The sequence below is a fragment of the Canis aureus genome, unplaced genomic scaffold (assembly GCF_053574225.1).
Source record: "Canis aureus isolate CA01 unplaced genomic scaffold, VMU_Caureus_v.1.0 NW_027326412.1_RagTag, whole genome shotgun sequence".
Classification (NCBI taxonomy): Eukaryota; Metazoa; Chordata; class Mammalia; order Carnivora; family Canidae; genus Canis; species Canis aureus.
The window spans coordinates 294,568-318,936 of NW_027554413.1; the positions used below are offsets into that span (position 1 = coordinate 294,568).

At 37.1% G+C, this 24,369-nt stretch overlaps 1 protein-coding gene across 15 annotated transcripts in view; it reads left to right on the top strand.

Moving 5' to 3' along the window:
- The window catches only part of LOC144309468 (outer dynein arm-docking complex subunit 2-like), a 262,922-nt gene that overhangs the window by 58,804 nt on the left and 179,749 nt on the right, over positions 1-24,369 (top strand). For all 15 annotated transcript variants that reach the window (XR_013375457.1, XM_077890546.1, XM_077890550.1 and 12 more), the window contains 3 exons: positions 5,971-6,176; positions 7,557-7,655; positions 15,248-15,395. Coding sequence is in view for 14 of the 15 variants with exons in the window: in XM_077890546.1 (XP_077746672.1) it covers positions 5,971-6,176; positions 7,557-7,655; positions 15,248-15,395 (453 nt within the window). In the remaining variant the exon portion in view is untranslated. The remainder of the gene's footprint in view (positions 1-5,970; positions 6,177-7,556; positions 7,656-15,247; positions 15,396-24,369) is intronic.

Genomic DNA, 24,369 nt, shown 5'->3' on the forward strand with positions numbered 1-24,369 from the left:
TTGTATTGGGTAAAAGAGAAAAAGAGAGGAGAGAAAGAAGGAAAGAAAAGAGAAAGAAAAAAAAGGTAAGAAAAAAAACGAAAAAAAAAAGGAAGAAAAAGAGAAAGAAAAAGAAAGGAGAAAAAAAGGGGGTGGGGGAAGGAAACAAATCAAAAAGCAAAACAAAACAAAAACAAAACAAAAAACAAAAAAAGAACCACCGGGGAGTATCTTCTGATTCTGTGTACTTTAAGTCCCTTGGCTTCTCCTGGAAGTTGTCCGTCTAGCTGGTGTTCTGGGGGAGGGGCCTGTTGTGCTGATTTTCAGGTGTTAGCAGTTGGGGGAGCTGCTGTGCCCCTGCCTGGTGCAGGGCTCAGTGGGGGTTGTTTACCCCGTGAGGCCGCAGGAGGAACAGCCCCAGTGGCGGGGCAGCTCTGGAAACTTGGATTCAGCTCTGGCAGGAACTCCGTCTGCAGGGCCTGGAGGCTCCGGGGCGGGGCCGCTGATCTGCTCATTCGGGGCAGGAGCGTCCTCGCTGTCCTGGGCCCTCCCGGCCTCTGCCTGTCCCGGGGGAGGCCGGATCCTGGGCTGTGTCCCGGCGCCCTGTGCTCCGGTGCCTGCGCTGTTGGATTCGAGCTCCCGGGCTGCGCAGCCCCCTCCCCGGAGCTGCCGCCCGAGCCCCTCCGAGCTGCTCCTGGAACCGCGCAGCCCCCTCCGCACGGAGCCTCTTCCTCTGCCCGAGCCCCTCCGAGCTGCTCCCGCCCCGCAGCCCCCTCCGCGGAGCCGCCGCCCGAGCCCCTCCTGGCTGCTCCGGTCCCGCCGGGTCCCACCGTGCGCGCTGCAGCCCTTAGGGAGCTCGGCGCACTCTCCTGGGTGCGCAGTTGCTCTGTTCCTGTCCCGGGGAACCCGAGGGCATCCCCGCCCTCCTGGGTCCTGCTCCACCCCCTGGAGCCCCTTTCCCCCGGGAAGGTCGGTGCAGCTCCTGCTCCTCCGGGACGGGGCTCTCCTGTCCTGGGGACACCTGCCCCGGCCTCAGCCCGGCTCCTCGCGGGGCCCCTCCCCCTTGGAGGCCTTTGTTTCTTTATTTCTTTTTCCCCGTCTTCCTACCTTGATAGAAGCGCGAACTCTTCTCACTGTTGCATTCCAGCTGGTCTCTCTTTAAATCTCAGGCCGAATTCATAGATTTTCAGGATGATTGGAAGGTTTTCTAGGTAGTTTGGTGGAGACAGGTGATTTGGAGACCCTACTCTTCCGCCATCTTGCTCCTCTATCCATAGTGTTTTGAATGTACCTCTTTGTAAAGATTTTGCATGTTTGTGGTTACTATGAGTATTGTACCATATATACCTATGTAATCAATTATAATCTACTATTTGACATTATACCAGTTTGAGCAAAGTACAGAAACCATGTCGCCTTCAAACAATAATTGTGTATGACTTAATCCCTTGCAACTCCCTGAGATGTCACACAAAAAAACTGTCAGCATAGTCTTTCTTTACAAATATACTATGAGAATTTATGTCATTTCTCTTTCAACATAAACTTCTTGCAAAAGCTATAATACTATTACACTGATGGGACTGAAAAAATAAATACAATTTTAGTAACCAAAAAAAAAAAAAAAGTATCTTCTTTTAAGTCCCTTTACCTCTCTCATTTGTAATTGTCTTTATTTCCTCCATATTCATTGCTAACTGTATAAGACAGCATTATGTTTTGCTTCAAACATCAAACTTCATTTAAAAAACTCAAAAGCAGAATGAATGTCTTTTGTATTTACCTACACTTTTATTCTTTTCCATTGTTTTTCTTTTTTTGCTGTTGCAAGTTTCTTCTTTTATCATAGTCTTTCTGTTTAAGAACTTACTCTTTTAGGTTAAGTTTGTTGATGACAGCTTCTCTTCATTTTCCCTCATCTGAGAATTTCTTGACCTCCCCTTCATTTCTGAAGGAATATTTTCACTGGATATAGTATCCCAGGCTGACAATTCTTTACTTCCAGTGTTTAAAAAATGTTTCTTCTGGCTTCCATGATTATCTGTTATTATTTTAATTGTTTTCCTCTTAAAAGCAAAATATTGTTTATGTCTCATGGCTGTTAAGAATTTTCCTTGTCTTTAGTTTGTCGAGTTTGATTTTTGTGTGTGTGTCTTGGCATGGATAACTTTGTTTGTTTGTTTAGGGTTTCCTCAGCTTCTTGAATCTTAGATTTATGTCTTTTTCCAAGTTTGAGAAAATTTCAAATCTTGTTAGAATACATTTTTAGTCTGACTCCCTTCCTCTTCTCTTTCTGTTACTCTGATGACATGAATTTTGGAAGTTTTGTTGTGGCCTCACAGATCTTGAGGTTCTATCATTTTTTTTTGCAATGAATTTTCCCTTCTTTATTCATACTGAGTAATTTCATGGAAGGTCATGGATTCTTCCCCTCTGTCCTCTCCATCATATTGTTAGGCCTATCCAGTGAGGTTTTTTTTTTTTTTTTTTTTTTTGGTTCATAAATTTCAGTTTCAAAATTTCTTTTTGAAAAAAAAAAATAAAAATAAATAAATAAAAATAAAATAAAAAAATTTCTTTTTGGTTCTTCTTCATGTCTTTTATTTACTTGTTGAGGCTTTTTAGTTTGTTTTAAGTCTTGAAAATTGCTCACTGAAGCATTTTTATGATGGCAGCTTTAAATTCATATCAAATTATTCCAACATCTATTTCATCTTGGTATAAACATTATTCCTACATTATCCTTTCTCATTCAAGTTGTGATCTTTCTGGTTCTTGGTAGGATGAATGATCTTTTATTGTCTTGGACATTTGGGGCATTATGTTGTGAAACTATGGATTTTATTTAGATCTTTTGTTTTAGCAGGCCTTCTCTGGTACTTTGCTGGTGGAGTCTGGAGGTCCTGCAAGATCTGAGTTCTTCACTTTCCATTGACAACTCTGGTGGAATAGTATGCTTCATTACCATTGGACAGGGGTGGAAGTTCAGTTCCTATGAAGCCTCTGCTGACGCTACCTTGGCTGATAGGGAGGGAGAGTGCCTTCTTACATGCTTCCCATGGGGCCTCCACTTAACCCATGGGAGATGAGCCCATTGCTGCTTTGAGGTGGTGATTTTATTGCATTTCTTGAGATGATTGCACGATTATCCTTCTTTTGTCTGTTGATGACTTTTTTGAGTAATTCTGGAGTAAATCCCAATTCATCATTATGTCTTACCCTATTTGACATTACTGGATGAAATTTGATAGTATTTTACTGAGGATATTTGCATCTATAATCATGAAAGGTATGGGTTAGTAGTTATTTTTTAACATCTTTATCTGGTGTTGGTAGCTGGGTAATGTGGCCTCAGAAAATGAATTGGGAAATATTCACTTACTTTTCTTCTTTCTAGAATTCTTCATACAAATTAGATATTATTCCTTTCTTAAATATTTGATACAATTCACCAGTGAAGCCATCTGTGCCTGTAGCTTTCTTTATTGGAATGTTTTTATATTGAGAATTTGATTTCTTTAATAGATATAGAGCTAGTCCAGTTTCTTCTTCTTGAGCCTTGGTAGTTTGTGTGTTTCAGTGAATTCTTACATTTTATCCAACTTATCTAATTTATTGGCATCAAGTATGGCATTCCATTATTATCCTTTAATGTCTGGAAGATCTTTTGTGATGACTGCTCTTTCAATTCTGATATGGATCATTTGAGTCTTCTCTCTTTTTATTCTTGATTAATCTGGAAAGAAGTGGTTGATTTTATTTAAAGAACAGTTATTTGTTTCATTGATTTTTTTGGCTGCTTTCCTTTTTATTTGATTTCTGCTCTTGATGATTTTATTTTCCTTCTGATTTTTTTGGGTTTAATTTGCTCTTATTTAATCTCTTAATTTGGAAGTTTAGCCATTCATTTGAGACCTTTATTTTTTCTACTATAAAGTTTTATCCTGTAAATTTCTATATGAACACTACATGAACTACATCCCATAGATTTTGATATGTTTTCAGGCACATTAATATATCTGAAGATTTTCTAGTTATCTTTCTTTTACTGGTTTCTGGTTTAATTCCATTGAATTAAGAGAAGGTTTTTTTTTTTTTTTTTCATATGATTTTAGTCCTTTTAGCTTTGTAGATGTTTGTTTTATGGACCAAAATGTGGTCAATTTTGGTGATTTCTTTTTTGTTCGAGAGGAGTATGTGTCCTGCTGCCATTGGGTAGTATGTTCTATAATTGTCAGTTTTGTCAATGTAATTGATAGTATTGCTCAGTTCTCTATATTATTAATTTTTGTGTGCTTATTTTATTGATTACTGAAAGAGGAGTTTTTGAAGTCTCATAATTGTGGGCTTATCTATTTTTCTTTGTAGTTACATTTTTTTCTAAATGTACTTTGAAGTTCTGTTGTTTGGTGAATATACAATAAGAGTTGTGTTGACTGTCATTATGTGTCTCCCTTTTTAGGTCTGATAATATTTTGTTTTTAAGTCCATTTTGTTTGATTTTAATGTAACCATTCCTGCATTTTTTGATTATTGGTCGTATGGAAAGTGGGTTTTTAAATACCTTTTTCATCCAATTCAATCCAGTTTCTTTTAACTGAAGTTTTAAATCATTTTTATTTAATGTAACTAGGGATTGATTTGAATTTAAATTTACTAATTTGCTACTTGTTTCTTTTTTGTCTCATTTGTTCTTTGTTATTTTTTCTCTCTTTTCCTGCCCTTTTTGTATTAATTGAGCCTTTAAAAATGATTGTTTTATTTACGCTTTTTGTCAGTTATGCTTCTTAAAAGTTTCATGGTGACTGCCCTAGGGCTCATAATGTATATCTCTAATTTATCCTACCCACCTTTAAATACTGTCTTACCATTTCACAAAGACTTTAAGAACTTACCACAGTAACCTTCAGTGCCTCTCCCTACCCTTGGCACTATTGTCATGCATTTTACTTTTGTATGCTATTAACCCCTCAACACAACGATACTATTTTTACATTAGAGAATCAATTACATTTTAGAATGATTAAAAATAATATGAGGAGTCTTTTATATTTTTACCATTTCTACAGATTTTCATTTCTTTGTATAGATGTGGTATAGTCCTCTTTCTGGTATGTTATTCCTTCTGAATGAAGAACTTCATCGCCATTTCTTTAGCACAGGCCTTCCGGAAGTGAACAAGAATTCTCTGGTTTTGATCATCTATGAAAGTCTTTATTTTGCCCTTATTTTTGAAAGCTTTTTTTTTTTTTTAATCTCTATTTAGAATTTTGGGTTGGCAGGTCTTTTTTAAAAAAAAATATTTTAAAGATGTCATTCTCTTTTCCTTTGGCTTGCATTGTTTCTGATAAGTCTTTTTTAATAATTATATTTCTTCCTCTGTCATGTGTCTTTTAAATATAATGACTTCCTCTGTCATGTGTCTTTTATCTCTGGCTAACTGCAAAATATGCTTTTAATCCTTTGTTTCAGAAATTTATACATGATGTGTCCCAGTCAATATAGCATCTGAGTTTAGATATTTTTTTAAAAGATTTTATTTATTCATGAAAGACACACAGAGAGAGGCAGAGACATAGGCAGAGGGAGAAGCAGGCCCCTTGCGGGGAGCCTGATGTGGAACTCAATCCTGGGACCCCAGGATCACACCCTGAGCCAAAGACAGACACTCAACCACTGAACCACCCAGGCAGCCCTTGAGTTTAGATCTGTCTGGCAGTAGTGAGGAGTGAGTAGGTCTAACCCTGCTGTTGTATCTGTGTGTGCTGCAGTGGGGAGGGGAGCTTAGGAACATCACATTTCTGGCAACGTCACTCCAGTAGAGACCTGAGTCCTGAAGTGGCCCTTCTCTAGTGTGTGTCACTAAGCAACACAAGTTAGAGGCATCAGAGACTTCATTTTCTGAAGTTATCACTTTTTAATTTTCAGATAGCACAAAACAATTCAGAAGTGATGTCATTGTAAAAATTACTGTTTTTTTTGTACATAAAGGATATTAGATTCACTGAAGAATGGAAAAAAGAAAATGAAGAGCCTAAGGAGGTACCTAAGAAGGAAGAAGCAGACGCCCTTCCTAAAGCTTTTCTTGCTTCAAGCAAGAATATACTAGAGAAGAACCAAATTAACTTCGGGAAGTTTCAAATGACCAAGAGATTAGAGCCAACTTTAAACTGGAAGGCCACTGTTGATTTCAAAAAGTATGTAGAAATTTGCATGAGGGCTTCTCTGATACATCCTCAGTAACCACATTTGCCTAGTTGTTAGTTTATGTCATGGGAGAAAGTCCAGAGTAGATGTTGACATGTCCCTCCATAATACAAGTCAGTCCCTCCCTGCTCTTCATATTCCAAGTAGAAGTATTTGGCGTGAATACGGCTTATGTGTGGGCACCAGAAGGGAAGGCAAGAGCACCATTGACTCAATTGGTAGGTCAGGGCTAATATCACGTGAAAAAGATGATAAAAGACATGGAGGAATCTCACGGGCAATGTAAACGCAGTGGTAGGGACCTGAAGAAGTTAAGTGCTAGGTGAATTTAGAATGATTAAAATTATGTGAAGTGAATCAGGGAAATCTTGATAGAGACAGCATCTTATCTATTAACAGAACTTTAAGTAAATACCACAGAAAGGCTAGAGCCTCCAAAATATTAACAGGCTTAAGTGAAGCGGACACTAATTTAAAGAATGTCTGACATACAAAACGAGTTCCACTTAGGGACGTCTTTAAATAGGTACCTAAGCACAGATTAAGGCCCTGTGTTTCATAAAAGCCGGCAGTCGGAGATGCCAAGGACACTTTTTAAATTAGCATATAGCTTACAAATTTCAGCCTATTTTTAATGTTCCATGCGGTCCCCGATTGGGTAAAGCAAGAAGTGGCTCCCAGCTGGTCACAGGGGACCCTCACTTGCAGGGATTCTGAGAACCACGGAGTGAGTACATGTTGCCAGCAAACCCAGAGAGCAGATGGAAGGAGTCCTGGGGAAAAAGGAGATGCTCTTGTTCCTCTAATTCTCATCAATTTTGAGGTGTTTGATCTCTGTGACTCCTATCTGAAGGAGTATGAAAATGACAAATACACAGGCTGCTCTGTTATGCTGGAAGGTGAATCTTAAAATACCACTCTTCCCACGTCCTGGCATTTTTCAGTTATGAGTTTACCTAGCCACTATGTAATGAAAACCCACTATGTGCCAAGGACCACGCTAAACCTGGGAATCCCTGGAAAACCAGATCCAGGCCCTGTGGCAGAGTCGGGTGGGGAAGGGAAGTAACCAGGCAACTTTCACCCAGGGCAGGATGTGCCCAGAGTAGAAGGCTCCGAGTGAAGGGGCCTGCAGAGTGACAGTTCCTAGTACTTGGTCCTTATAAAAGAAATACTGGCCAAAATGTGCCTGAAAGACTGAAGGGACATTCCAGGTGTCAGATGAGGCTGGAACTCATACAGTTATTTTCTGTATTAGGAAAACATGTCACACGGGTGCATGAAAATGATGAAATCTTTAGGTACATTTCTATTTTTAATTTCCTATCAATCCACAATAAGTTAATTTTAAAATGTTAATATATTTTTAGGCACAAAAGCTTACTAAGAGACACTCAAGAGAAAAAACATAGAGGAAGACTTGAAAGGTCAGGACCACCTGTTTCACCTGGAAGAGCACAGTTAGTTCGGTACGTATCTATTAAAAGGAACCATCCTTTAAAGCCACCCTTTACCCAGTGGGCTAGATAGCATGCAAATTTCTGGTGTTCTTATCATTACATCGGGGTCCTCTACTGGACCCTTGGACCAACTAGTATTGACTAGTTATAAAAATGATAATACTGAATTTCTTTGAATATATTTGCAAGATATCCTTTTAGTGAAGAGTTCCTTGAAACACAGGCATCTATTGGTACTAGTTAACTCTCTGTAAACAAATGAATTTAATGCTAATTGCCATGAGTTGAGTGATAGGAGAACTGGGCTCTTTGCTGATCTCTTACTTTTGAACAATCCTATCATAGCAAGGGTAAGTCATCTTCCTGAGCCTCATTTTACTCATCACTGGTGGCACTGCCAATCCTAAAGTGATAGATGTTATTTCTCATTAAAACAGCCATCAGGGCAGCGCGGGTGGCTCAGCGGTTTAGCGCCGCCTTCGGCCCAGGGTGTGATCCTGGAGTCCCGGGATCTAGTCCCACATCGGGCTCCCTGCATGGAGCCTGCTTCTTCCACTGCCTATGTCTCTGCCTCTCTCTCTCTTTCTGTGTCTCATGAATAAATAAATAAAATATTTTAAAAAACAGCCATCAATAGAAGGCTAGTAAACTTCTGACTCCATTTTCATTTTGACAACAAAAGCGGCATATGTGGAGGAGGGTCAGCTACTTTTGTTAGTAAGTTTGGGGTAGTAGTGGGAAGAAATGCAGACATTTCACATTATAAAGTTTGTGCACACAGAAAAAGAAGAAACTTTAAGACACCCTACTACATTAATCCTATATTCTTGGGTTCAACATAATAAATTATTTGATTTATTTGACTATTTTTAAAACTTTTTATTTTGAATTAATTACAGATTCACAGAATGCTGCAAATATAGTACAGAGGAATCTCATACCCTTCACCTAGCTTCTCCCAGTGGTTGCATCTTGCATAACTATCCTACAGCACTGAAACCAGGAGACTGATATTGATATAATGTGCATGTATCATTTTCTATCACTTTATTCCATGTAGATGTGTGTGATGACCATGTCAGTCAGTGTGTGGAAGGGTTCCATCACCACTGGGAAGCCACTCTTGCCACCTCTTTATAGTTATGCCCACACCTCTTCCCTATAATCCTAACTCCTGGCAACCATTAACCTGTTATCCACTTCTATAATTTTATCATTTTGGGAATATCATGTAAATGGAATTATACACTTTTGATATTGACTTTGTTTTCATCACTATAATACCCCTAAGATCCATCTAAGTTGTTGCATATGTTCATAGTGCAATCGTTTTTTATTTATTTATTTATTTATTTATTTATTTATTTATTTATTAATTATTTTTGCTGAGTAGCATTCCATGGTGTGGTTGTACCATCATTTATTTAATTATTCACCTATTGGGAGCATTTTCATTGTTTGCAGCTTTTGGATATTAAAAATAAAGATGCTATGAACAATCATATAAAGGCTTTTATATGGATGAAGTTTTCATTTCTCTAAGATAAATGCCCAATTGCTGACACATAATAATTGTGTAGCTTTTTAAGAAACTATCTAACTTTTCCAGACTGGCTGTACCATTTAGTTCCCATCAAACACTTAGGGGAAACTGAGTTTATCCTCATCCTTGCCTTTGCATCCAAACTTTTTTTTGGTTTTGGTTTTGAGCTATTCTACAAGATGTATAGTATTATTTCATCATGGTCTTAGCATTTCCCTAATGGCTAGTGATGTTGAACATCTTTTCATGGGCTTATTGCCATCCATATATATTCTCTAGTGAAATGTCTCTTTGTCTTTTGTTTTTTATGTTCTAATCAGATCACTTTTTAAATGTTGAGTTTCGAGAGTTCTTTATTCTGGATATCCTTGATTGAATATGTAGTATGCAAATATTTCCTTCTCCCTGTAAGTTGTTTTCTCATCCTTTTTATAGAGTCTCTCTCATAGAATAACGTTTTACTATTGATGAGGTTCAATTTATCAATGTTTTCTTTTATGGGTTGTTTTGTTTTTATTTTTAATATGTTTATTTTAGAGATAAAGAGAGAGAGAGTGCATGGGGAAGAGAAGGGGAGAGGGAGAGAGTCTCAAGCAGGCAGACCCTGTGCAGGGCTCAATCTTACATCCCTGAGATTGTGACCTGGGCCCAAACCAAGAGACGGATGCTCAACTGACTGAGCTACCCAGGTTCCTGTATGGGTTGTATTTTTGATGTCATGTCTAAGAAGTCCTCATGAAGCCCTTGGTCCTTAAGATTATCACCTATTTTTTCTAAAAATGTTTATAGTTTTACATTATAAAGCCTATGGCCTTTTTCTTATTTTTAGTGTGAGACTTTGGTCAAGATTTAGTTGTTGTTGTTTTTTTGTTTGCTTTGTTTTTTTTTAAGTGGAGGTCCAATTTCTCCAGCACTATTTAATGAAAAGGTTATCTTTCCACCATTGAATTACTTTTGTATCTTTCTTCAAAATCAGTTCGGTGTACATATGTGGGGCTATTCTGGGTATCTGTTCTATTCCACTGATTTTTTTCTTTTCATCTAGCCCCTTACCACTACCACACAATCTGTATTACTGTAGCTGTATAGTAAATTTTGAAGTCTGGAAAAGTGATTTCTCTCACTTTTTTTTTTTTCAAAAATTGCTTTTAGTTATTCTAGTTCCTTTCCTTTCTGCATAAATTTTAGAATAATCTTGCTATATCTCCAACAGAAAAAAATCACTGATGATTTTCTTGGAAATTACATTAAATATCTATTAATTTGGGAAGAATTGATATTTTTACTATGTAGACTCTTCCAATCCATGAATATTATATATCTCGGTTTATTTAAGTATTTGATTACTTTCACTAATGTTTTATGGTTTTCAGCATACAAGTCTTGTGTATTTTTTCTTAGATTTACAACTAGAAGTGGAAGTTCCAGTGCTGTATTGGTCAGCAGTGATCAAAGTGAACAATAGCCTTGTTTGTTCTCAATCTTAAGGGAAAAGTATTTAGTCTTTCACCATTAAGTATGATGATGGTGTAGGTTTTTGTACAAATATTCTTTATCAAGTTGATAAAGGTCCCTTCTGTTCTTGGTTTTCTGAACATTTTTATTCACATTTGGGTGTTCATTTTGGTCAAATCTTTTTTCTACATCAATTGTATAATCATGTCATTTTTCTTCTATAGGCTGTTAGTGTGGTTGATTACACTGATTGATTTTTGAATACCAAATCAGCCTTGCATCTCTGTAGTAACCCCACTTGGTCATAGTGCACTCATCCTATTTATAGGTAGCTGAATTACATGTGCTTAATATTATGTTAAGAATTTTTGCATCCACAATCTTGAGAGTATTGTATTGGTTTTTGTTTTTGTTTGCACTGTCTTTGGTTTGATATCAGGCTTTGTAAAATGAGTTCCCTCCTATTCTATTTTCTAGAAGAGATCATATAAAATTTGGTGTTCTTCTGTGTGGTAAAATTCTACAGTGAAGCTATCTGGGTCTAAAGACTTCTGTTTTGGGTTTTTTAATTGTGAATTAAATTCTCTTAATAATTGTGCTATTCAAATTATGTGTTTCATATTGGGCAAGTTGTGATAGTTTATACTTTAAAAGAACGGTCCATTTTATCTAGATTGTCAAATTTATGTGTGTATAGTTGTTCATAGTTTTCTCTTATTATTCTTTTGTTGTCTGCAGGATCTGTAGTGATATCCCATGTTTCATTGTTGGTACTGGTATTTGTGTCTTTTCTTTTTCTTGTCAGTTATACTAGAGTTTTGTCAATTTTATTGATCTTTTCTTTAAGCAGCTTTTTGTTACTGATTTTTCAAATTGTTTTTCTGTTTTAATTTTACTGATTTCTGCTCTTTAGTATTTCCTTTTTTGTTTGCATTGGGTTTACTTTATTCTTTTTTCTAGTTTCTTTAGACTTAAGTTTAGATTATTGAATTGAGACTTCTCTTTTCCAATGCAAACATTTAGTGCTATATAATTCCCTTTATGCACTGTGTTAGCTGTTATCTGTGTACAAAAGTTTTTGATATGTTGTATTTTCATTTTAATTTCTGTTCAGTGTGGCTTTTTTTTTTTTTTAATTTCCCTTGAGGCTCGCTTCTTGGACCCAAGTGCATTTTTTGTTTGTTTGTTTCCAGACTCTTGGAGATTTTTCGTCTTCTGTTTGTTATTGATTTTTTTTTGTTTGATTTCATTATGGGCAATGAGCACACACTATATAATTTTAGTTCTTTTAAATTTGTTGAGGTTTTGTGTGGTCACACTATCTTGGTATAGAGTCTTTGGGTGCTTAAAAGAATGTAGAGCCTGCTGCTGTTGGAGTATTCTATAAAAGTGGATTAAATCATATTGTTTGGTGGTGTTGATTTCTTTTATATCCTAGCTTATTTTCAGTCCAGTTGTTCCACAAATTGATGAGAGAGTAGTATTGATGTCTCTAAGTATAATTTTTCTGTTTCTCATTTTAGTTCTATTTTTGCTTTATGCATTTTGCAGCTCTGCTGTTTGGTGTGTACATATTTGGGATTGATATGTCTCTGTCATTATGTAATGTTCCTCTATATGCCTTGTCATTTTCTTTTTATTGATGTCTACCTAATCAGATTATTTTATAGACACTTCTGCTTTCTTTTGATTGTTTACATGGTGGGTTTTTTTCCTCTTTTTCTTTCAAACTAATGATATTATATCATTACATTTGAAATGAGTTCCATGTAGGTAGCATTTGGTTGATTCTCTTTTCTTTTTCTTTTTGGTACAGTAAGTTAAATTCTTTTAATTGGTGTATTTAGAACTTTTACCTTTAATGTCATTATTATGTTAGGGCTTAAGTTTGTCATTATATATATATTTTTTTCTGTTCATTGTTTTTGTTTGTTTTGGTTTTGGTTTTCTTTCTCTCCATTCTCTCTAACCCTTTCTTCCATGAATGTCTTTTTTATCTATTACCTTTTGGAGCATGGTAAAAGAATGGGTAATTTTTAGGTTTTAATAATGTTTGAGATTCTATGATTCTCTTAATTTTTCTGAATCTTATTTAAATTTTATGTTTTAGCAGGTTTCCTCCTACATCACATTGGTGGAATAAGATGTGTATTGTCTCCTCAGGTTAGAGAAGGAAATTACAAATTTTCAATTAGGCCTTCATTGACAACTTGGGGAGGTGAGCGAGGGGCTTCTCATCATTTTTAACTGGTAATGGAAGTTCAAGCTCTGACTAGGTCTCTGTGGGTAACAGAGAGGAAGAGACTCTGTTTATTTGTCAGTGGGGTTGGGGTTGGTGGAAATTCTGACTCTCCATTAGGTCTCTTCTGACACAGGGATTAGGGAGTTTTGTTGTAGTCTGATAAAGGTAGAACACTCTTCTCTTAGCATTGTTAGCAGAAGTGGGGGTGAGCCACAGTGTTTTCTGTGGTGTTGACTAGAATAGATCATCTGTTGCCTAAAAGTTTTCTATCTTGTTAAGCTGTTCCTTTTCTGGTCCTCTGAGTAGAAAGAGCAGGCTTTTCTTAGGTGCTTTTTTCCCTGTGCCCACTGATAATTCTGCATCACTATCTTCTCTAGTACCCAATCTGGAATACACGAGACAAAAAACCCAAGGAACTCACCATTGTGTTGCTCCTCAAGTCTGTAGATCCTTAAATAGTCTTTCTTCTCCTTTCAACCTGTCAGAGTCCTATCGTGTTTGTTTTATATATAATATCCAGGATTTTTATGTACTTAAGATCTACTTCATCTTTCCTAAACTAAATGTTTGGCCTTACATGTTTCAATTTTAAGTCAAATTTTAGTGAGTCAAAAAAAAATTTAGTGAGTCAGAGAATTCTAGAGTAATAGATAAGGGTAAAGGGGTAGTATATCCAAGCAACAACCATTACTCTGACAAAAATGTGAACTTCTCTATGTCTCTTCTTAAGTGGATATAATGATGTAGTAGAGAAGTATTTCTTAAGGTGGAGTTCATAGGTCAGTGAAACATTGAGATTTGCTTATTTTTACCTCCCAAATGTATGGTTGCTATGGGACAGGACCGGAAGGGAACCTCATAAAATAGGGAAAGCCATTTAAGGTTATATGTCAAAGGGTTCATCATTGGAAAAAGAGAACAGCTTTCCTTTGAGGTACTGATTTTTTTTTTTTAACATGATTCGAGAGTGATTGGGTCAACCCAGTGCACCTTGCTCTTAACTCCAGGAGCTTGCTAGGCTAAGGGAAAGTACATTTAGAGATTCTCTGGAGGATATAGGTTATTTAGTATATGTTTCAATCTGGGACCTTTGAGTTAAATTTACATTGGTTCTTAAGTAAGCCTTATCTACCAGATTTTGCTCTGGAACCAAACCAGGTTCCTGACATTTGTTGGACAAGAGAATACATTAAACTGAAACTCATCATGTGGCTTGATGAATTGGAACAGGCACTTCAGTTCAGGATTTCAGTTTCACTCCACTGCAGCCCAGACAGCACAGGAGCATCATTCTGCATGACTCTCTGTGCAAAAGCACCTTTCAAAAAAAAAAAAATCTTAAAAATTTATAAAACTCAGGGGCGCTTGGGTGAGTCAGTCAGTTAAGCATCTGCCTTCAGCTCAGGTCATGATCCCAGAATCCTGGGATCAAGCCCTGGCTCCACTTCAGGCTCCCTGTTCAGCACGGAGTCCGCTTCTCCCACCTGCTCTACCTATCCCCTGCTCATGCTCTATCTCTCAAATAAATAAACAGAAGATCTTTTTAAAAATTAATAAAACTTGAAAGTTACTTCTGTGCAATTATTAGAAATATGCTTTCTCCTTTGCTTCAAAACAGAATGAGGAAAGACATTGAGAGAAGAGATCACACAGGGGGATTGGAGGGAAGAGAGGATGGAGCGAAAGAGAAAATGAGAATGAATTAGATATGGTGATGAAAGCTTGAGTGAACTTGCTGGTATCCATGGCCCTGATGTTGAGTTAGAAGCTTCTAGAGCAGTGAGGAACAAAGTGTACTCCCTTTCATAAAAGAGACACCCTTCCTGTGGGCATTTGCAGTGCTGCCCAATTGAACTCTCCCTGATGATAGAAATGGTTTCTATCTAAGCTTCTGGTATAGTAGGTGAGTGTTGAGAGCTTGAAATGTGGCTATTTTGACTGAAAAACTGAAATTTTAATTGTATTTCATTTCAATTTGATAAATAAATATAAACATGATTCAATCAATAAATTTAAATAAATATAAACATAAATAACCAGAAGATATTTAACTTCTATGACTTGTGGCTGCCTTTTTGTACAGCACAGCCATAGGACATATACTTAATGCCTTTGTTCATTTCTTACTATTTTCTTTATTATTATTGCATACAAAGCAATAATAATGAACTGCACCTGGTACAGAGACAGGGATTTATTCATCTCCTTGCTTAGATCTTAGCAAAGATCTTTAGAACTCAGAAGGTATTGGTACCTTATACATTGCTTATGTTCATATTGCTGAAATATTAATGATTATAACCACATCCATTTTGTAGCATAAATATGTTTATTATATGTGGTGGTTGTTACTGTTCTTAGTAAGAGTGCTGAGAAGATTGAGGAAATTCTTAGTGACAGCTCCTCAGAGAATGAGGAAGATGAAGAACCACCTGATCGTCGTCAGGAAGCAAATGCAGATTTGTCATCTGAATATTGGCAAATTCAGAAACTGGTGAAATATTTAAAGGTAAGACAAACCTCTTTGTATTGTGTTTACAATGATTCTTTTAATTCCTTTCCTAAAAATGTATATTCTACTTCCAAATTGATTATATATGTATATATATATATATTTTTTTTTTTTTCAAATAAGAGTAGTAAAAACTCCCGTTATTATTTAAATGTGCATGGGGAATGGTCTTATTACCCTGTGTGCACAGGGGAAGGTCTTATTACCCTGAGGATAGCACGGTTAGTCCTCGTGGAGCAGCCGGTCTGCCTGGTACCAACCCTTTCCCCTGGGCCATGGTAGCCAGCAGCTATTATGACTTGCCATCATTTTACACCTTGCAGTATGCTGTGGCATCAAGAACATGGATTTGTTTTAAAGTTGGACTATAATTTCTAGGCTGTGTTACTTACCAACAGTATAGCTGTTGATTATAGCTTTGAGCCTTATTTTTCTTAACCTATGGAAAATAGGTTAATACCTGTCCTATAGGATTACTTCAGGGTTGGTAAAGCATATTTGAAAGATGTGGATAGTGTTTGGTACATTGTAGATACTTAAAATATGTATCAGTCCCTTTTCATTACTCTCAACATAATATGTGTAAACACATGTTACATAATAATGGCCTATATAATGTATTTAAGACATGAATGGGGGCAGGGCAGGGAAAATGATTTGCCAAAACCCAGATTAATATCAGTGGATAACTGATATTGATAATGTCTAGGTAGGCCAGGACTAAAGCAATAGTTGAGAAGTACTCGTAAAAACATTTTTACTTAACTCATAGTTTCCTCCAGCTTTTCTACATGATTGAGTGAATCAAGGGCATTTGCCAATGGCTTTGCAATATGTAAAGATATTTATGTGGCTCCTAAATTACTTAAGGCTACTTTTCTGGTGCCCTTGAGGTCCTTCAAAGCTGACAGGTAAAATAGTTTATACATACATTTTTGTGAATTCAATAAACATCCTCTGCATGGACACAGCTTTGTAGCTGAGAAAGTTGCTTTAGAAGAAAAATATGCCCCCTTTCTTAGCATGGTCCCAGCTGCAATTCCCTGTATTTCTCAGGAAAAAAAAATCTATGTTTTCCTGAATCCCAAGAAAAATTAGTCAAGAAATTGGGAAAAAGTATTCTAATTCTCCACTGTAACATAGATTTCAATGGCCAGACCAGGATCCAGGCAAGCAAATCAAAGATTTTCATCATTAAAAAAGGATGGGAGCTTCTGTGAAGCAAATCCTAATGCCCACCTTAGGTACTATGCTTTTGAAAGCCTAGTTATTAAATGCTTTGTTTTAAAATTTCATCTTAAGAATAATATCTTTTAAATAGTAAATATTTTTATATCAACTTCAATTTTTAAAATGGCTTTGATTTGGCATTTATTTCGTGGTAATGTTCCCCTCTTTTAGTGGAGATCATTTTTCATGTTATTGCAATAGATATGTTTGAGGTTTTTTTTAATAGAAAACCTCTGAAATTTTTAGCATATCTATTACAAAAAATGATATACTATTTATTATTATGGAAAACTTTTAGGATCATCATTATCACCTAAAAATATATAAATACAATTTGGGAAAAAACATGGAATGATTATCATTTCAAGAATTCCTAAGAATTTGGAGATCTTACTCTGGGATCTTGAATATTCCTATCCTAGGAATTTGGAAACTATCTGGAGCACAGGCTGGAGGTCAGGCCCCATGGTCAGGCACATGCCCTTGGTGGGCGTCTTTGCATACAAATCATGCAGTCAACATAGTGGTTCAGCCTAGCATGCACAGCACCAATGTTCAGACTCAGAAGACCTTCCTGATGGTAGGAAGGTCCGTGGATCTTCCCACCATCTCTCCTGTACTCATAAAGCACATGTCACTCTGGGGGGGGGGGGAGGGAAATGCATCAGAGAATTTTGCCATCTAGCATTTGAACAACTTGAGCCAGATGGGAGCCCTGGTGTTTATACAAATAATTCTGGTCTGTTAACTTTATTTCATTAGTCAAAGGAAATAAAGAGTCAACAGGAAAGACGCATGGATGGACCAGGAGGCACACTACCAGAGCAGTTAGAAGCATGACCTTCCATGTTAGAAAGATTCTAATTGGGTCAGGAGTCTGCCACTTACTGGCTCAGTAGCCTTGAGGTATTTGACTGACCTCTGTGAGTTTCAGTTTGTTTTCTCATTGGTCAAGTTGGCAAAAACAAAGGTTCTCATGTTTTATGATTATTATGAAAAAGATCTGACACATATAAAGTGCTTAGCAGAAAGTACTCAGTACTCGTTAGTAATAATAATGGCTTCTGTTACATATTATTATTATTATAGACAACATATGGTGTGGAGTCTTCTGGACTTGCAAAGCTGGCCTTCAACTTTTGCTTTAAATTTTCTAGCAACCAATAAAAGGAGGGAAATACAGAGTTAATACCATGAGGGAAAGACTCTTACCATCATGAGGTAAAAATAGCCCAGTTGCCAATGTGTGTAACTGATCCTGGTACTAAGAGCAGAAAGAATTTTCTCCCTGAGGATTTAATGAAGCAGACAGTGAGTGTGGTAGTGAATGACATCCTTAATAATATCCTCCCAGTGAACATGGCAATGAGCGTTTCTCGTAATAGCCTAACTATTGGATAACTATCTTGAGTTTTTCGACTATTTAGGATAAGTCCATATAAATCAGGCCAAAAAGGGATGCACTATTTCTGTCCCAGAACAGCTAAGGAAAACATTTATTGATGAAGTGCTACTTAAGCTTGCACAAGTTATTCATCAATAAATCATGTGCAAATGTGATACTTTTGGCCAGACAGTAAATTGCTTGGAATTATTATAGTTCCCACAGGTAGATATTCTTAACATAGCCAATAAAAGAAAAAGTATATCTACAAATGATTTCAAGCTTTTTGACACAGATAAATGTTTTATATGGGGACACAAAAGGATATTAAAAGTCTATGAAATGCAAAATTGAATGTCTCTAGGTAATCTCAAAATAAATACACCTGACATTTTAATTGCAGACTTATGCCTTAAATGTAGACTTACACTAGTAGAAAAATGTTAATGTTGACCTGACTTTCTACTTACCATTTTCCAAGTACAGCAATGTCTGTAATTGTTGAAAAAAATTTGATGAGCTCATTAATACCCAAACAGGTCAATGAACTATAGCTTGTTATTTATCCAGAGCTATGAGCTCAGATCTTGGCATGTAAGTAAAGGGAATTTATATTTAATTATTTGGCTTTGACATACATTCATTTCAACTTACAAGTTTTATATATGCATATATTCTTTTAATCTAGATTTTTAGAATACAATTTAATTTTTAAACTAATGAAGACTTTGCATTTTTACTTTTTAACCTTCCAACTTCTTCCTCCCCCCACACACATAACAGATGACTCTGTACCCGAGTTCTAAAAGAAGCAATAAACCACCTTTTCAGCTTCCTTAGCAAGAAACACATTCTTTCTTCTGCTATCTTTATGGTTCAACTTGTCTGTCTTGTCAGCTACTCAAATGGAAAGACCATATTAAACTCACTTCTATGTCTTGCAGAGTGCCTAGCCAGTGAGTACAGGCTTGTCTCTCAACCCTCTGCTCAGGAGGTGTGATGGGGAGAGAATGGGTTCCCAAAGGGCCAGGCTGTGCTGTTCTTCATGCTCAGCTCCTTGAGAGCAGTTTTTCCTCCCTGTGAGCCAGAGTCATTCCTTCTGCTCTTGACATCTTTCCCACCTTCTCTTACCCTCTCCCTTTCCTGTTCCCTTTCTCCATGTAGATATGCAATTTTATTGCTGTATATTCTAGCTTTCTATGGGTATTATTTTTCCCCTGGCCAGGGCTGCTTTAAAATCTCGCAATTAAAATGTTTTGCTTTGGATCGATTCCAGCAATTGGGGAAGATAGTTTGTTAAGGTGCATCCCACACTGATTCTGTGAAGTTTTGTAAAATGTGGAAGTTTTACTACTCAACCAGTTACATTCACAAAGAACCCCTTTATGAAATAGGAGGAGAGTTGCAGAATTTTATTTTGTTTGGAAATGTGGATTAGTCACAAGTATTATAGTATTATAAGTTAATACAAATGGGTACTCTTCAGTCAAGTGAGAGAAAATGTTGAACAGTTGTAACTATAAGTAGGTCTGCATTTCATACACATTATACCTATCATGAAACTGAAGAATGAATTTCTGGACACAAGGTTTCAAGCCTATTGAAATCTATTACTGTGTGGATTGGAGAAGGATTGGGTATGGAACTTAATACTATAGGATAAATAAATCCAGGAGAAAATTGAGGAGGCTATAGAGTGATGCCAAGAATGTGACTGGTTAAGATTTTAGGTAGTTTGGAGGGATCACAGAGACTGGGTCTAGAATCCTGCTCTATCTCCCTTATAGGCATTTCCTTGTCACTTGAGGATAAGATGTCAATACTACTCTGGCATTACCTCCAGGCTCAGATGGGAGATTATTAGCAAGCGGGCTTGTAGATGTCTGCCGCTACTCTGAAGTGCTTCATCTCAGCTGGTCTTGTTCCTGGGTCCTTGAGGCAATAATGGAAGCATCTGGGGTCAATCCCCAGGGCCATCTTCCCAGGTGTGCCTCCTCCTTGCAGGATGCCTATTTCTACACCTGGGATTTTGATCAGAGCCCAGCCAGGGGATCAGGATGATGAAAGCAGGGATTTAGAAAGTTGAGTCCAGCAGTAGGTGGTCTACATAATGAATCAGACTGGGAAGAGACAGAAGACCAGTAACCAGGGGGTTGCAGTGATCAGAGTGTGCTGGGGGCTTTGAATAGGATACTGTCCTTGGAAGTATCTTGGAAGCAGCAAAGAAATGGCTAGGAAAGGAAGCAGGTCAGTTTATGAGGAGGCTTGGGTTTGGATCAGATTGAGTTTGAAAAAATGAAATACCCAAATAGAAATGCCCATGCCGTAGTTGGAAATAAAGGACTGAAGCTCACATTATTCATTAAAAATCGAACTACTGCTTCTGGACCCAAGGGCATGAATGAGCATGTGAAGCATTGTGCCTGTTTTTGTCTTTTTATTCATGAAGGAATATGACCTCTTAATAACTAATCAGAAAGTAGCTGCCTCCCATTCCAGTTAGTACAACCAAGGCAAGTTTTTTTTAAAGATTTTATTTATTCACTCACAAGAGACACACAGAGAGAGGCAGAGACAATGGAAGAGGGAGAAGCAGGCTCCCTATGGGGAGCCCAATATGGGACTCAATCCCAGGACCCTGGGATCACGACCTGAGCCAAAGGCAGATGTTCAACTGCTGAGCCACCCAGCCATCCCCCAAAGCGATATTTTTAGATCAAAATTCCATTATTATTCCAATAGAAGTCTTTCCTTAAATATTAGTTTGCCAGCTTACAAACAGATTGATTCATCAGCTTTTTTTTTTAAAAATCTTAAAGTAGGGATCCCTGGGTGGCGCAGTGGTTTGGCGCCTGCCTTTGGCCCAGGGCGCGATCCTGGAGACCCGGGATCGAATCCCACGTCGGGCTCCCTGCATGGAGCCTGCTTCTCCCTCTGCCTGTGTCTCTGCCTCTCTCTCTCTCTCACTATCATAAATAAATAAAAATTAAAAAAAAAAAAAAGCTTTAAAAAAAAAAAATCTTAAAGTAACATTTTATTTGGTAATTTTATGCAACTAGCCAGTAGATAAAAAAAGATTAATTAAAGAAAGATAGGAAAGTTTGAAGCAAAAAGAGAACAATGTTTATTTTTAAAGTAAGGTTCCCTCCAGTTGAAAGCTCCTACACCCTAAAACCATAAGGAACTATGGTTCCTTCCTATGATGAAGTCAGGGAAAGATGGGGTTTTTAATGTAAATTCACAAATGTGGTATCATTCTTAAATGTTAAATCTGTGCAGTCGTTGTTCCCAAGTCCTGGGGGATGGTGATATTGTCCAGACATGTGTCACTCAGTGGAGAATGGCTAATGCTGGCTGCTGAGTGACATCATATGATCACAACTGGGCATCACCACACATTCATTCTCTTCCCCCAGCCACCATGTTGTGAGGGTGGTGCCTAATTTTTTTTTAATTGTCTTTGATCAAATTCGTGAAACACTGGTGTTTATTTCACCTTTCATGTGAGCCAGGGGTCTTGCTAGTTACTCTCCTGCTCTGTTACGTATCTGCAAATTGAGATCTCTCAGGCCATGAAAAGTGAAGTTACCCCCCAGCTTTGCAGTGACCAAGACTCTGTTCCACAGTGAGCAGAATCACATCAGAAACTCAAAGAATCACATCAGAAATTCCACAAGGCTTCCCAGGAGACCCCGCAGGCTCTGTCCTTGGCATGTTTTAGATTTCCCCGTCTGGAAGGGGATTCGCTGCAGAGACATTTTGAAACTTTAAAACCTTTGTTAAAGACTACTTTTGTGGCATTCAGTTCCTTAATAATCTTTCATGAGCTGATTAAACACACACACAACCACCTTAATTGGTTAAAGAGTTCTTCTAAGTGGTAATTGGGAGTTATGTGATTTTTCATTGCAGGAATTTGATGTACTTTACAGTCAATTACAGTTAATTAAATTCCTTTCCCCTTACTCGGGTTTTGGGTATGGAGGTGCAGGTAGTGTGATCCTTATTTCATTGGTGGAAAAGCTGAGAAATAGTTCACTCTGGGCCACACAGAAGGCGAGGTGGCCGTGGGCCAGGCTGATGTTCAGGCTTCTATCTTTACTGCCTGTTGCCTAGTTATTCTGTTCCTCTGTCAAGAAACTCAGGACACAGAGGGCCTTCAGGCCTTGCTGTTGTGTCCTCCTATTTACTCTCTTGTTTGGTTTTCTTCATTTGAGTAAGAAACTAAATAAACAGGGAGCATTTCTAAACAAAGGAATTCAATGTTCATTTCTGGAAGGCACTATGAGAGTGTGCTCTTTGGCTAAGTTTATACTGAAAGAGATGGAGAAGATTGTGATAGAACAGTGTTATTTGTGTTCAGCAGAATCCTTAAAAAAATGGAAAAAATGGTCACTTTTTATATATTCAAATGAATGGCAGTAGTTAGAAAGCAAAGTTACTACCACCTTCCTGAGAAAGTCTTTAAGTTAATACATGTGGTGTTGCATTGATGTGGGTTAACTTTTAAAAAAATGTCTCCATGACAAAAGAGTTTTATCCTTTAAAAAAAAAAACACTGTTAGAAATCATAAGATATTTTAAATTGCATCACCTAAAAAATTTCTACTTAGTAGAATTTGCACTTATGTTTTCTTAAATACTGCAAGGTAAGTCATGAACATACTTTAAGTACTTGGATTACTTGAGTTGTGTGTCACTTGTATATTTATATATTGCCCCCCAAAAAAATGATCCTTTGTTACAAAGGAGGTCATGAAAGTGACGGAGAGTCTCCTCATCTCCACAGAGGAATCTGTATTCCACAAATAAACTAATTGAGCTTTTTAGTTTTTGAGCTATAAGCTCTTTTTGCCCCTTGGGTATCATAAACAAGAGTGGAGAAAAGCAAAGATAACTGGATAAGAACGATAAAGTAATGCTACTGAATCATAACACTTCATACCACCATTGGCTGACATTATACAACCACATCAACTTACCTACTGGAAAATGACGATGTTAAAAATCTCAAGGGAGCTCCCTTAAGCTTTAACTCATTCATTCATTCATTCATTCATAAATGTACCTGTGAGCCCGCCCAGCTAGAATACAATTCTATGATATTACACATTGCTCATCTAGCTAGTCATAAGATATTTGATTGTAAAGAACTTTGCTATCAAACTTTTATGTGACTTCTGTTCAGTTTTATGTAATCTGAAAATGTAAAATGGGGGGAATTTGTTGCTCAGTGTATTGCCAGCAACACTATTGTTTGTTCCTCAAAGTATGCTTTCCCCCAAATTTACTTGAGAGGCTAAATAAATGGTAGAAAAGTAGCGTTGCCTAGTTCCCAGTTTGTATAATGCTTTAGGCTGCTTTACTTTTTATTGAAAAAACACATATTCAGGTCCTATTATAAAAGTTTGCACATTGAAGAATCTATAAATAGAAGAGTTAGGGAGTAAAAGGTACCAGATTTGGTATAAGTGATCTTTTCATTTTATATGCATATACTTGTACTGTACTCATTATTAGAAATTGCATATTTGTAGGAAAAATATTAAACTCTAGGTCCCATTGTGGTCCACTAGCCTTTGCTAGTCCCACTGGCAAAGGCTGTGGCTCCTTTCCCAGCTCCTGCTGTCTGGGGGTGTGTGGCTGGCTGTGGCCTTCTGATATTTCTGGGACATGCAGGGCATTGCAGAAGCACAGGTTTCTCTTCTAGCCCTCCCTTATCTCTTTTCTGTATTTAAGTTATTTAAATCTTATAAAAATAATACATTAATATATACCCTAAAATTTAAGCCATGCAAAAGAATAACAGGGAAAGCCCCCTTCCAGATGTTTCTGTTTATATAAATATACATATGAAATTTTTATGTATGAAATGAAGTCAGACTACTTGTTATGTGACATTTTGCATTTTATATTTAATGTTTTCTTGGTGATCCTCCATATCTGCCTCAGTTCTTCTAATTACAACATTGTTTTGTACTATATGAATATATCAATAATTTATGTAACAGTTCCCTTACTGATAACATTTTGCCTTGTCTCCCAGATCAATTTTTATTATTACAACATTGTAAATATTTTTACATATTCTTTGGATATGTATCCTATTTCTGTAGGATAGCTACTTTGAAGTAGAATTGCTTGGGTCAAAGACTGTGTACATTTAAAATTTTGATAGTTCTAATGGGGAGGTGTTGTTCAATTGGTACAAAATTTTAGTTTCACAAGCTCTAGAGAGCTGCACAGCATAGTTAACAATATTGAATTGTACATTTAAAAAATGTAAGAGGGTATTTGATCTCATGGTAAGTGTAAGTATGACAAAAAGGGAAGAGACATAAAACTTTTGGAGGCAAT